At 45.9% G+C, this 13,652-nt stretch overlaps 1 protein-coding gene across 3 annotated transcripts in view; it reads right to left on the bottom strand.

The window, feature by feature from the left end:
* WDFY2 (WD repeat and FYVE domain containing 2) overlaps window positions 1-13,652 on the bottom strand; it is a 192,238-nt gene that overhangs the window by 22,507 nt on the left and 156,079 nt on the right. For all 3 annotated transcript variants that reach the window (XR_011569723.1, XM_019971330.2, XM_070800130.1), the window contains one exon: window positions 8,461-8,587. Coding sequence is in view for 2 of the 3 variants with exons in the window: in XM_019971330.2 (XP_019826889.1) it covers window positions 8,461-8,587 (127 nt within the window). In the remaining variant the exon portion in view is untranslated. The remainder of the gene's footprint in view (window positions 1-8,460; window positions 8,588-13,652) is intronic.

The raw sequence follows: 13,652 nt of genomic DNA, 5'->3' as shown, positions 1-13,652 counted from the left end.
TTCATGGCAATATTTTACAGGTTTAATTAGAATCTATCCACAGGATATCACTGGGCAACCAAGCCCTTACCTACAGTTATGAGTAGCCTCTTTAGCAACTAAGGGGGCCAATGCCTTGGGAAGTGGTCCTGCTTCCCGAAAGGAAAACTGGTCCTGTACCTGGTTTGCAGGGTCCTGGCATTACAGGTGTTAAGAAAGCTACCAGGCCAAGAAACTAGCAAATGTTGAAAATCTCAAAGAATTCAACCAAAGTTATAAGTATTATAGGTGAACACTGATGATTTTCTTGGGCTTGTCTTCCTGCTGCTGCTGCTAAGTCGCTTCAGTCGTGTCTGACTCTGTGCGACCCCATAGACAGCAGCCCACCTAGCCGTGGAATAGCAGATAACAGAGGCTCTGAAAAGCCCAATCCAAGATTTCTTATAAAAACTTTTGTAAATTTCATGGTCTTAATAGTTGCTTAATACCATACATCTCCATATTTGCAAAGCCAACTAAGATGGCCTATAGGTTAATTAATACTCTTACTGCACCAATGCAAATGATGAGGTCAAACTTTGTGAGGCCAGTTGTTTTTCTATGACCAGGAATAATCTTATTATTATGATTACAGGTGAGAAGAGGGGAGGATCTCTCAGATCAAAAACTTGGAAATGGGTAAAAAGAGATTGCTGGGTATCTTTTTCAATGGAATATCAAGTGTAATCTGACACATCCTTCTGTGTTTTCTGCCTCTGTGGGAGTCAGAGTTATTATCTTTAATTGTGCTATTTTATAACTCTGTAAACTGTAGGAAATTGACAGTATTGCAAATGAATCTTATCCAGTGAAGATGCAATGAATCCCCATGCCCGGCTCCTCCCATGGAAGAAGTCAGTTGTGAAAATACAAATGCATTTCAGCACTCTCCATTGCCTCTTCATGTTTCTACTCTTTGAATTTCCCTTTGAACTGGCTGTAACATCTTACTAGTTCCTTTACTAATTAATGACTAATATAAAATCTTTCACTAAAAAACAAAGTCAATTTTCTATCTCTCCTGGTTGTGATTAATGCTTCATACATTTCAGGGGATGGACTGATGCCATTGTGACATTCAGGGGCAAGAAGGAAAATCCATCTAGTTGAACAGACTCATAACCACCCAGTGATCTGAACTATAATTCATTTGTTAAGGCACCTTGATACATATCAATGATCTTGCAAAACCAAATAAGCTACAGAAGGAACTGCTTTGCCACTCATAGCTGGCAGCAACATTCAGCAAGAGATACATAATTTATGGGACTCCAGTCCTGTTAATATTCCCACACAGAAGAACACAATGATGAATGCGGGATCCCAAGCCTTGTAATAAAGCTGCTCCGGGGCTTCTTGATTTAAGGATTCAAAATACAACCACCTTGCAATTAAAAACAAGATGAGGAAACATTCCCAGGTTTACAGATCCAGGGTGATAAAAGAGTGAAGGATACCTTCCTCTTGCACTCATGTTTCATCTGGCATCATGGTAGCATTGATACTAGAAAGCATCTTAAAACTGGTTATTATTTAATCAATGAGCATTCCGTGGACTGCACTGCAAATGCTCTTATGAGTGTATAAAGACCCCACTTTGTTAAAATAAAAGAATTACAAGATAATGACAGCAGAGCATTAAACCAAGGGTGGGGCCATTTTAAGCATGAGGCCTCGTGCGACTGCAGAGGTCACATGCCCTGAAGCTGGTCCTGAGTCTAATGCTTCTTAAGAGAAAAGGGTAGCGAAGCCTTCATATTCTCTATAGGAGCAGATTTTCAGACACAGGCTAACATCTACCTAAATGTCAGCTTAGGTCCTCCTCCATCCCCGAAGAGTAGTGGGTGGTGCTTAACTGTATACCAAAGAAATGAAACTGTCCAAAGTATGGAAAGTCTCAGCCCACTTGGTGAAATCTAATCAGCTATGCACCTACTTCCAGAAATCTCAGGCTCTTAGATTTGAAACTCCCACCTTCATGAATTTTCCAAACCTCCAAGGACCAGAGGGGTGGTTTCCCTGGTGGCTCAGTCAGTAAACAACCTGCTTGCCAATGCAGGACTCTCAGGTTCGGGATCCCTGGGTTGGGAAGATCCCATGGAGAAGGGCATGGCCACCCACTCCAGTATTCTTGCCTGGAGAATCCCATGCACAGAGGAGCCTGGAGGGCTACATACAGTCCACGGGGTCGCAAAGAGTCAGACACGACTGACTAAATCACCTAAAGCACAACTGCCACCAAGGAGCAGGGGAGGTCGGGGAGCAAGTCACACCTGAGAGGCCTCCAGGTACCTGAAAACACTGTCCTGAGTTCCTGCCGTTCTGTCTGATCCTAAGAACTCTGAGAACCTATTCATCTCCTGAGATCCAGATCAGAAGGCTACCTACTTCCTAGTGCAAAGGCAAGCTGTCCACCTTTCCCTTGTTTTCATACATCCAGGGCAGCTCAAGAGAGGCAGGGCCTGTTTTTCTTAGTCACCTCTGGGTCCTAAGAGCCCAATACAAAGTCTCGTCTGTAGACAGAGCTAAGTGAACATCGGCTGAACATATCAGGCAAAGAAGGATTAGGCGCACGTGGCAATATTTCCACTGGAAATGCAACAATTGGGGGGTTTCCCTCATAGCTTAGTTGGTAAAGAATGCAGGAGACCTGGGTTTGATTCCTGGGTCAGAAAGATCCTGTGGAGAAGGAAATGGCAATCCACTCCAGCATTCTTGCCTGGAGAATCCCATGGACAGAGGAACCTGGCAGGCTACAGTCCATGGGGTCGTAAGAGTCAGACAAGACTTAGCGACTAAACCACCACCACCACAATCAGAGAGAAACAGTCATCTTATCTGGAGGCTTGATTTATGGATTATTATCATTTTTCTTAATGAGAATGATGTTAACAAGTGTCACTAATATCCCCTTAATCTTGTGCTGATTATTTTACATGCATTATATTATTTACGGTTTTTGACAACCTTTGAGGGCTTTTCGTTCATATTACACTTATGTTAGAGATGAGGAAACTGAGGGTCAGAGAGATGAGGTGCCTTGTCCAAGCCTACAGAGCCTGCAGCTGAAGAGCTGCCTCACACACAGCCTGGCCTGACTCTGAGGTAGTTCTCAGTCACCACCCTATACAGAGGAGAGAACTCTACCCTCTGTGAGAACTTTTTTTTTTCCTATGAGAACACTAGTTGCTAATACTTTGATCTATTATGTGTTTAGCTAAATAGTTAAAAATAGAAAAAACATCTCTTTCCATCGGCCCTAATAACTCTCCACAGTGACAGTAAGAAGCGCTTCTAAATCTCAGATGGGCATGGAGAGAAAGCTTTCATACGTATTCATCCTTGATCTCCTCCAAACCCAGAAGAAGCTGAAGGCGAGAATGTTACTTCCTTTCGTGACTTCAATACAAGAGAAAAGCACAAATCCTCCCAGTGCACATTTATTGATGAATTGCCTATTGCTTTACCAAAAGAGTTTGAGAAGGCTGATAACAAAAGTCTTCCTCGTGGTAACAGCAGGAAAAGAGAAACCCTGAGCTGGGATTGTGGAAAGAGGATGCAAAGACACAGGCCGTGTGTGCCGTGGGTTGTGGCTGTGACAGAGCCTCAGGCAGTCTGTGTATCCCAGTCTTGGTGGGGAAATCCACCACAAGGGACCACGCAGACCTTTGCCTCTGCTTCATTTTTAATTTTATTTTATTATCCCTGGTGACTCAGCTGGTAAAAGGACCTGCCTGCTAATGCAGGAGACATAAGAGACGCAGGCTCGATCCCTGGGTTGGGACGATCCCCTGGAGAAGGAAATGGCCCACTCCAGTATTCTTGCCTGGAGACTCCCGAGGACAGAGGAGCCTGGCGGGATACAGTCCATGCGGTCACAAAGAGTCAGACATGACTGAGCACACATACACATTTTTAAAAAGCTGCTTAACACATGATCTAGCCCCCAGTGTTGGCCCACTGTTATGAAGGAACTTTATTAAATTTATTTCTTGGCCTCAAAGCATGTGGGATCTTAGTTCCCTGACCACAGACTGAACCCAGGCCCCTTGCATTGGAAGCATGGAGTCTTAATCATTGGACCACCAGGCAAGTTCCTTATATGTGCTTCAAATCAAGTTACCACTAAATTAAATTGCTAGCAAGTCTCAGAGACCTAAGAAAACACTATTTGAAAGAAAAAATGTGATCATAAACCTGGTCATGAAATGATAGATACTATAGAAGAATATAAAAAGTCCAAGTCTCCTGATCAGATTTGATAAAGTGGGCCTGGGACAATAAATGTCCAGGTTTATGCTTCGATCATATCCATCTAACTGGTAACTGATTCTCAAAAAAATGTAACTGGTCCCTGAAAGTGGAAAACTTTGTCTCTGCCTTCTTTCCACAGAGCTTGCCCATGATTCATGTTTCACCTGCTCCAGGAAGTACAAGTACCACAATGCTTCAAATGCAGATAATACTGTGCTGGAGAAATATACTTTCTTAGCTTTTTTCCCTTGGACTTGGAGACATTTTCACTGTCATCAATCACTTACTTGTGCTAAAGCTCTCTCTGCTTTGATGGGATTTTTTTACACATCAAATCAAACTGACTACATAAATGTCACGTTTCCCCACCGAAGGATGGTGTGAAAGCTCAGAACCCGGGATGGAAGCCATAGGGAGCTGTCCCTCCACACCACAGCTGGACATCTCTAGAAGAGGGGAAGGGAGTCTCCCCACCACAAGGGGCAGGGGGCCTCAGGTTCCGTCTGCTCTCCCCGGTGCCCGAACTCAAGGATTTGGTCCATGAATGGGAACTCGGGCCGCCAACAGTCACCCTGAGGGAAGGCAGGGAAATGAGGAATTGTAGGCGAGCAAGGAGCAGCCTCAGACCTAAGCAGAAAGTCTTTGCCTTCTGAAGTAGAATGGTGACAGAAAACACCATGGGGCGTGGTGGGGACTGTGTGTTATTCAATGTCCACTTCCCCCCGCCAGGGCCTAGCACAGACTACAAAGAAGGTTCCAGAAGCTTTCTCCACTGCACTGATCTGGGAGTCCTAAGCTACCAGCTTTGGGGTCTTTGAGGATGGAAGTTCTATTTGTGCATGTGTGCTAAGTCACCTCAGTCGTGTCTGACTCTTTGTGACCCCATGGACTGTAGCCCGCCAGGCTCCTCTGTCCGTGGGATTCTCCAGGCAAGAATACTGGAGTGGGTTGCCATGCCCTTCTCCAGGGGATCTTCCCAACCCAGGGACCAAATCTATGTCTCATGTCTCCTGCATTGGCAGGCGGGTTCTTTACCACTAGCACCACCTGGGAAGCCCACAGCTCAATATTCTCATTAAAAAAAAAAAAAAAGGTATCTGACCTCCCTCTTTCCCAGGGTTACTATAAGATTAAACTGAGGTGTCTGTGTGTTTTGAAAACTCCTTGACAAAATATTAGGTGCTGCTGCTGAGTCGCTTCAGTCGTATCTGACTCTGTGTGACCCCATAGACGGCAGCCCACCAGGCTCCCCCGTCCCTGGGATTCTCCAGGCAAGAACACTGGAGTGGGCTGCCATTTCCTTCTTGAATTAGGTGCTACTCAAATACAAGAATCACTGAACATGAATCCAGTGGTCAATTTTCAGGGCAAAGGAACGGATGCTGTGAACGTGGGCCTTGTCCTTCCAGCCGCACGTCCTGGGCCCTTCTCTGTGAGCCCCATGCTCCTTCTGTCTGTGGCTCCAGTGCTCCCCTCCCCCAGCTCAGGTGTCAGACCTGCTCTCACAGAGTGAACTCAGTGACACTGAGGAAGCGCATCTCGCCTGCTTCGGCGACAACAGGGTAACCCCTCTGAGGCCACCGGTGACAAGGAGCCCCTCACACACTCCACCTTATTACTAAATTTAAATTAAATAAACACCAGGTCAAGGCCTTCCTATTCAAGGCACTTCTGCCTGGCAGCTCTGGATCTCACCAGCCTGCCCGCCCCACCAAGGTGTGATATCCTATCAGGGTGGACTCCAGGATGGACGTCAGGGTGGACTCCAAGGATAGTCTGCTTCATTTTCTCAACGTCCAAGCCAGTATGTCTTAGAAACTGGAAGACCTATTCGTTTAGGTTTCATTACTCCGGGACTGAGAGACTCTATCTCCACTTGATAGCCTTTTCCTTTCTTACCCAACTGGAAGGTTTCCCAGCACGTGTGGCCTGAGGACACACCGCACCCAGAGATGCTGGCGGTGAGAACTGACCGTCGCCCTGCCAGCACTCTTTATGAACCACTGCGTAAAAATAAAGCTAATTATGAGCTAATCTGAATGAGTCCAACAAGCATTACTGATCTTCATTCTAAGCCTGTATTTTATTTCTCTGAAGGAGCCCAAGTTGCAGGAATTACTCGGCAGATTAAATAATAACCGTGTGTTATGAAACAAGGCTTCCCAGGTGGCACAGAGGTAAAGGACCTGCCTGACAATGCAGGAGACTCGGGTTCAACCCCTGGGTGGGGAAGACGCCCTCGAGAAGGGAATGGCATGCCCCTTCTCCAGTATTCTTCTGTGGGGTCTCAGAGTCCACCGCGACTAAACCCATTGTGAGGCAGGGCTGTATCTGGCTTTTGTTTTTCTTCACTTACATGGATGACGTCAGTTCCTTTTACGTGACCTCTATATGTGTCCCTTTGTCATGGAGAGAAACAGAAGGGAACAGTTCCTTTAAGGACCTGATACTGAGGTCCCAGTGGCTCCACAAGCCAGGTGTAGCCCCAGACAACTGATCTGTTCTCTCATGTGGGAGAGAAGGGCTTAATAGCTATGTCTCTAAAACTGAACTCTAACGCAAAAAATAATGGTCCGTGCATAGGCCCTCCAAAATTGAATTGTGTCTGTGTGTGCTCATTCGTGTCTGACTCTTTGTGATCCCATGCTTTGGAGCCTGCCAGGCTCCTCGGTCCATGGGAGTCTCCAGGCAGGAATACTGGAGTGGGTTGCCATTTCCTACCCCAGGGGATCTTCCAGGCTTAGGTAGTCAAACCTGCGCCCCTGGCATTGGTAGGCGGATTCTTTACCACTGAACGATGTGGGAAGCCCCAAATTGAATTAGCTCATATTTAATAACTCCAAACTATAAATTTAACTACTTAGGAGAAGTTTGTTTGCTTTTAAGAGTTTGTTTTTTTTTTTCCCCCCTGGGGACCATTTTTAAAGTCCTTACTGAATTTATTACAATACTGCTTCTGTTTTTATGCTTTGGCTTTTTGGCCATGAGGCATGTAGTATCTCATCCCTTCAACCAGGAATAGAACCTGTAGCCCTGGTGTTGGAAGGTGACGTCTTAACCACTGGACTGCCAGGGAAATCCCAGGGAAAAGTTTTTAAAACTAGTGTTTCCAGACAGATCTGTAAGCAGAGCTAATGCCACTTAAAACCAGCCGGCTCAGGGAAGTTGATATTAGAGTCATCTTTAATATGTCTGGAAACTTTAAAAGTTAAAAACAATTCGGATTAGCTTTGGAGTTCTAAAGCAGATAGAAGATTCTTTCCAGCCACAGGATCAGGCTTGGCCTCCAGGCACTGTGGGCGGCACAAGCAGGATGACTCAGTGAGGCCCAAGGGTCCCCAAGAGAGTTGCCCAGGGAGCCTGTGACGACATGGTGCCCTCAGCTCCAGACCAGTGAGGACCTCAGAGGACGGGGCCAAGGCATCTACTTCGAAGTTTCCTCAGTGACTCCTTGAGCAGGCGAAGTGTGAGAACTGCTCCCAGGAACAGCACTAAGCTTTTCTCTGCCGTTCCCCTCGGCCTCCTGAAATCCACCCCTTAAGGAAGAACAGTCTGATATGAATTAAGGCGAGTTCTCAGGAACTGTCCGGGGAAGGACAGAATGTACTAGGTGAGGATATGATCGCTCCTTTTCTCCTTCAGCTGCCAGTAATCTTGCAGCCACATTTGAACTCAATTACAGAAATTCTGTAGGACTTCGAGGCTTGTGTTTTGAAGCTCTTTTTTTGCCCTTCCTCTCAAACATTTACTCTTATGGTCTTCTCCCTGGTCCTCCTTTTTGCCTTTTACTTCTTTACTGGCATTATTTTATTTTATGGCTTTTTGGTAAGCACTCTCAAATCATCTGTGAACTAAAATAGGGTATAAATAAATAAACATATTTCCGTACAGATATAAATCAAAGTGGCCATTTGCGTCCCTGCCATGTTACTCCCACGCTCAGCTCTGGGCACGGAGACTGGCTTGCATGCCTCTGTTCTAGCTTTCAGCCTGGAGTCCTCTCCCAGAGTTCTTTGTAAAAACACCAGCAGGGAATCCCCTGGCGGTGGTTCAGTGGTTAGGACTACAAGCTTTCACTGCTGAGGGCGCAGGTTCCATCGCTGGTTGGGGAACTCAGATCCTGCGAGCTGAGAAGCACAGCCAGAAATAAAAGCATAAAATAAGATAAAAAAGCACCAGCAGCCTTACTTGTGTCCCTGGAGCTCGATGGCTGTTCCTTTTCTCCCACCGATGTCCCACATGATGACAGAGTGATCGGAGCTCCCCGAGAACAACACCCGCTGGACCGGGTCCCAGCAGAGAGCAGTCACCCCACCTGAGAGAACAGACAGAGCTGGCCACGAAGCACTGAGTGACAACGCTATTCATCGTCAAGTTGTGAGAGCAAGGGAGTTCAGATCTAGGGCAGTTCCTGGCACATAATACACTTTTGTTGAAAAGAACAAGTTAAGTCCCCAAAGAGAAAAAAAAAAATTGGCCCCAAGAATAAAAGTCCCACGCTTTGTGCATCTTTTCCCCCAAACTTAATGTACCATAAAAATCAAACACTGTAAAAACTAAAGGGAAATGAAAAAGGCAATTAATTGACCTTCAAAAAAAAAAAGACATGGTTCTAAGCATGGAAAATATTGCACTGTCCGGAACTATTAACCAAATTTTTTCAAGCTGCTGTTGCCTACCCCTCAGCCCGCCAACAGGAGATGAGAAGTAAATGGGGTTTTAAAAAATTCAATTAGATTTTTCATTCTTTAATTTAAAAGTGCAATGATTTTTTTCTTTTCCTTTTAAAATTAATTTTTATTGGAATATGGTTTCTTACCATGCTATTTTTGTTTTAAAATTCTTGAATACAGATGTTGCTAGGCAGAATTTAAAATGTATTTTCTCTCCTGGGGAATTTAAACTTATAGGTTCTGGGAAGATTATTTACATCTTCAAGCGACAGTTTCCTCCTCTGTAAACTGGGGACGATGGTCATACGATGACCACCACTAATATTGATGCTAATATCTACTTAACACTGCCTGCTGCACGCATGTGCAGTAAGGGCGACCGGGCCAGGCACACAGGGCTGCTCCACACACTGTCGTGTGCAGCACAGACGGCCATCTATCAGCATTGCTCCAGGGGCGTGGCTATAACATATTATAACAGATCTTTTTCCCCAGCAGTTCCCACCATAAATCAAACTCCTCGCCTAGTAAGAACAATAGCAACTTCTTCTGGATAAGATGAGCACAAAGCTTATGAATACTTCAGAATGTGAGACTCATTTTTTTACTCATTTTTATTGAAAAACATTATATTCTCAAAAGAACATACAATTGCTTCTTATTTATTGGAATCTGACACTTTCTTCTTTAGATCATCAATCTGTTCTAATGAAGTACTGCACTCTAAAAGCTTTTAGGAAAGTTTCTCTCATGTAGTGTCTGAGGAGATATTTTTTCAAGATCGAAAGGAAAAAAAAGAAAAAACAAAGAAAAAAACCCAGTATCTAGATTATGCTTAATAGCTTCTTCTGGTACCTGCACAACAAGCCACTTGTATGTATTCTTATCCCTGTAAGAACACACACCACTCCCAGCAGCACACCTGTGCTGACCACCCTCTGTATCTCCCCTCCCCTCCCCCCTCCCCTGCTCTTCCCCCCGCCCCTCGCCCCCACCCGCCGTCTCCACAATAAGCACAGAGCCAGCAGCAGGCAGGCTCTGGTGGTATCTGTTGAAAGAACGAAGGAGCAGATGAATGAAGACACAAACATCTTTTTCGGGACTTCCCTGGCATCCAGTGGTTAAGACTCTGAGCTTCCACTGCAGGGAGCACAGGTTTGATTCCTGCTCGGGGGAACTAAGATCCCGCATGCCGTACAGCGTGGGTGAAAAAAGAAAAAGAAATCTTTTTTTTTTTTTTCGTATCCACAAATCTTATTTGGAACTCCTCAGCTGTGCTTGCTTAAGCCTTTGAAAGCTGAATATTTTCTCCTTATAACTCGCCTTCTCTCCCCGTTATCGAATGCTATATACCCCTCCTTTTTAACCTTCCTTCAGTATCCGAGAATGTAATACTTCAGGATATGGATTCCATGGTGCAAAATGTTTATTCCCACACAACTGTACTCAAGGGACTCACTTTGTTAAATATCCATGGCAGAGTCAGCTAACAGTCTTCCGAAATCCACATCCCCCCTTCTGTACATACAGCTTTCCCTGGAAATCTGTGGTCCTGCAGGGACCCAGGTACTAGCCCCTCTTGCATCTAGGGGACCAGTGACCAGTTCTCAGCAAGGGAACCCAGAGAGTACGTGGAAGTCATACGCATCCATTCCGGGCCTGGGCAGTTTAGATGGCCCTTTTCCTCCTTCTCTTTAAACTTCTCCCAGAGCACTGCAAGACCCTGGGGCACACAGAAATTCTGGAAGGAGCCTGGGACCCTGAATCACCATATAGAAAAGAATGGGAACGCTTGCGCTGGACTGTCACATGAGCGAGAAATCTACTTGGCTTATTTAATTAAAGACGTCATTGGCCGGGCTGTGTGTGTTCTGTCCAAATAAACATGGAAATACTTAAATAGGGCTTTCTATGTGCCAAGTGATAGATAGCATTAGCTCCCCCTAACCAGTACACCCCAACACCGACCAGCACCGTGCTATGAGAAGCAGGCCCTTGGGCCTTCTTTGCTGGTGACTGTGGGACAAGGATGGTTGATGGTGAAGAAACTGAAGTTTGTTTCCAGTATCAGAAGTGCCAAGGCTCTGGAACCAGATTCTAGATTCAAATAACAGCACCTCGGGGATGTTGTTTTAATACTCTTGAGCCTCAGAAGCTTCATCCATAAAAGAGGGATGATAATACTTTTGTTAAGATTCAATGAGTTATTGGTTCAAGATGGCGGAGTAGAAGCACGTGCGCTCGTCTGCTCCTGCGAGAGCCGAGTGAACATATAGAAGCGCCTAGAATGAACAGTGCCCGGGACACGGGAAACACGCCATCAACACGTGCTGTGATGACAGTGCAGGAGGCCTCATCTGGGCCATCGCGGCGACGGCGTCCTTCGTGGAGTCTGCCCGAAGCGGGGACCACCACGTCCCCATGCTATCTCAGCAGCCATCATGAGATCAACTACATTTCAGAAATAAGATCAGTCTCTAGTTTTTCCACATTACATCAGGCTGTAAGGAGTCAGAGCAGGGGAGGGGAGTTCTTGATAATGGAGGCAGGAAGAGAGATAACCAGGTTAAAGCAAGTTGCAGCATATTCATCAGACCCTCCCAGGGCTCAGAGTGTTACACCACAGGCTTTAATACGAGTCGGAAAGAAGAAAGGAGAAGCTGCAAGACAGGAAACAGGATGCAACTGGGGAGATATAATAAAAATCACTTTGTGTTCCTATCCCATCTCTATGTAAACAGCCTTATAACGGGATCTCTTTTGGAGGCTGGCTTACCAGTTGTATCAAAAAATCACAGCATTCACTTCAAATCAGTTCAACAGGCATGCGCTGAGCATCTTCTATAAGGCAGGCACTGTGCTAAGCTCTATGGATATAATCAAACCAAATAAGAGACTCTGTGCTGTGCTGACTCACTCAGTCATGTCTGACTCTGCAACTCCTTGGACTGTGGCCCTCCAGGCTCCTCTATCCATGGGATTCTCCAGGCAAGAATACTGGAGTGGGTTGCCATGCCCTCCTCCAGGGGATCTTCCCAACCCAGGGATCCAACCCAGGTTTCCTGCATTGCAGGCGGATTCTTTACCATCTGCGCCACCAGGGAAGCCCAAGACACTTTACGCCAACATAAATGTACAATGTTAGTTCTGAGGATGAAATATGTACACACAGGGTGTTTGGTGGAGCCATTCTCTCACAAGACGTGGTTACTCCCTCTGCCTGGAGTGCAGAGGTCCTACCTTTTACCACCCTCTTCAAGGAGCAGCTCAAAGGCCCTCTCCTGCAGGAAGCCTTCCCCCCAACACTCCTATCTAGGTGAGACACATCACATGCTCTGTTGCCGTCATCACGCACTGGATCAAACTGCTGGATTACAAATCTGTCCCCACTGCAGACTTCGCTCCTATATCTTTGTCTTCAAGCACAGCGCGTGGCTCAGTGGGTAAAGAATCCACCTGCAACTCAGGAGACATATGAGACCTGGGTTCGATCCCAGGGTTGGGAAGATCCCCTGGAGGAGGAAATGGCAACCAGCTCCAGTATTCTTGCCTGAGAAATCCCATGGACAGAGGAGTCTGGTGGGCTGCAGACCAAAGGGTCACAAAGAGTCGGGCACGACTGAGCGACCAAGTGTAGCACACAGGGTCAGTGAATGTTTACTCACTTGGCCCATTAAGTAAGTGGCAGAGCCTGGGAGGACAGGACATGAGAGCAATGAACCCTCAGGACAGAAGCTTCAGGAGCACCTTGGGGTGGGAGCTTCCTTCTGAGAAGACCACTGCCTCTATCAGCAGACAGACCTCCGGATAAGCAGCAGGGCTTTCCGCCTGACACCTCTGGCAGCAGGGAGAGTGACCCACCCTCAGCAAGTCCACCTTTCCGAGCAGTGCAGACACGCACACCTCCCACTCCGTCCACACCCAGACCCTTCTCCTCATCCTTCGTGACCTATAACTAAGATGAAGAATGAGATCCAAAACTGCAGTGGTTGTGGGTTTCCGGAGTTTCTGATATTTTAATTGAAAAAAATCATTTATTCCATGTGATTGTACTTCACTCCAGATTTCTGTCCATCCCACCCAGTGTTTTATTATATGCTTCTCCCCGCCTTGGCTCTCCACAGCGTGACTAACGTGAGTAACTGAACATACATGAATTCACTCTTAAAAGCCAAGGTTTTGTCTATACTAGTATATACTCTCATAAATGGAATTTTTTTTTTTAATGGTGAAACAAGTGTCTTTTTACTTATTTGGCTGTGCCGGGTCTTAGTTGTGGCATGTGGGATCTAGCTCCCTGACCAGGGATCGAACCTGGGTCCCCTGCATCAGAAGCGCGAAGTCTTAGCCCCTGGACTAACAGGGCATTCCTGTAAATCTGCATAATATTCCAGCATGTGGATGCACCTTATTTCACTCACTGTTAGATTTTTCAACTCTTCACTATTATAAATTTTGCTAAGATGAACACTTTTATACATAAAACTCTATTCACCATTCTGATTTAGTGAGAAGAAATTCCCAACCATGGCACCAGATCAGAGTATAAACACTTAGAAATTAAATACATGGTACCAAATGCTTAGGGAACTAATTTTTGGAGGCTGACAATATATCTTTCAAAAGCTACAGGCGAAGTGGAGGGTCACAAGTCAGGGCCCGCAAGTGCCGGGTGTGTGTCTACCAGTATGACCAGGTACCTCACCA

This window comes from Bos indicus, chromosome 12 (genome assembly GCF_029378745.1).
Source record: "Bos indicus isolate NIAB-ARS_2022 breed Sahiwal x Tharparkar chromosome 12, NIAB-ARS_B.indTharparkar_mat_pri_1.0, whole genome shotgun sequence".
Lineage (NCBI taxonomy): Eukaryota > Metazoa > Chordata > Mammalia > Artiodactyla > Bovidae > Bos > Bos indicus.
This window is presented reverse-complemented; position numbering and strand designations above follow the sequence as displayed.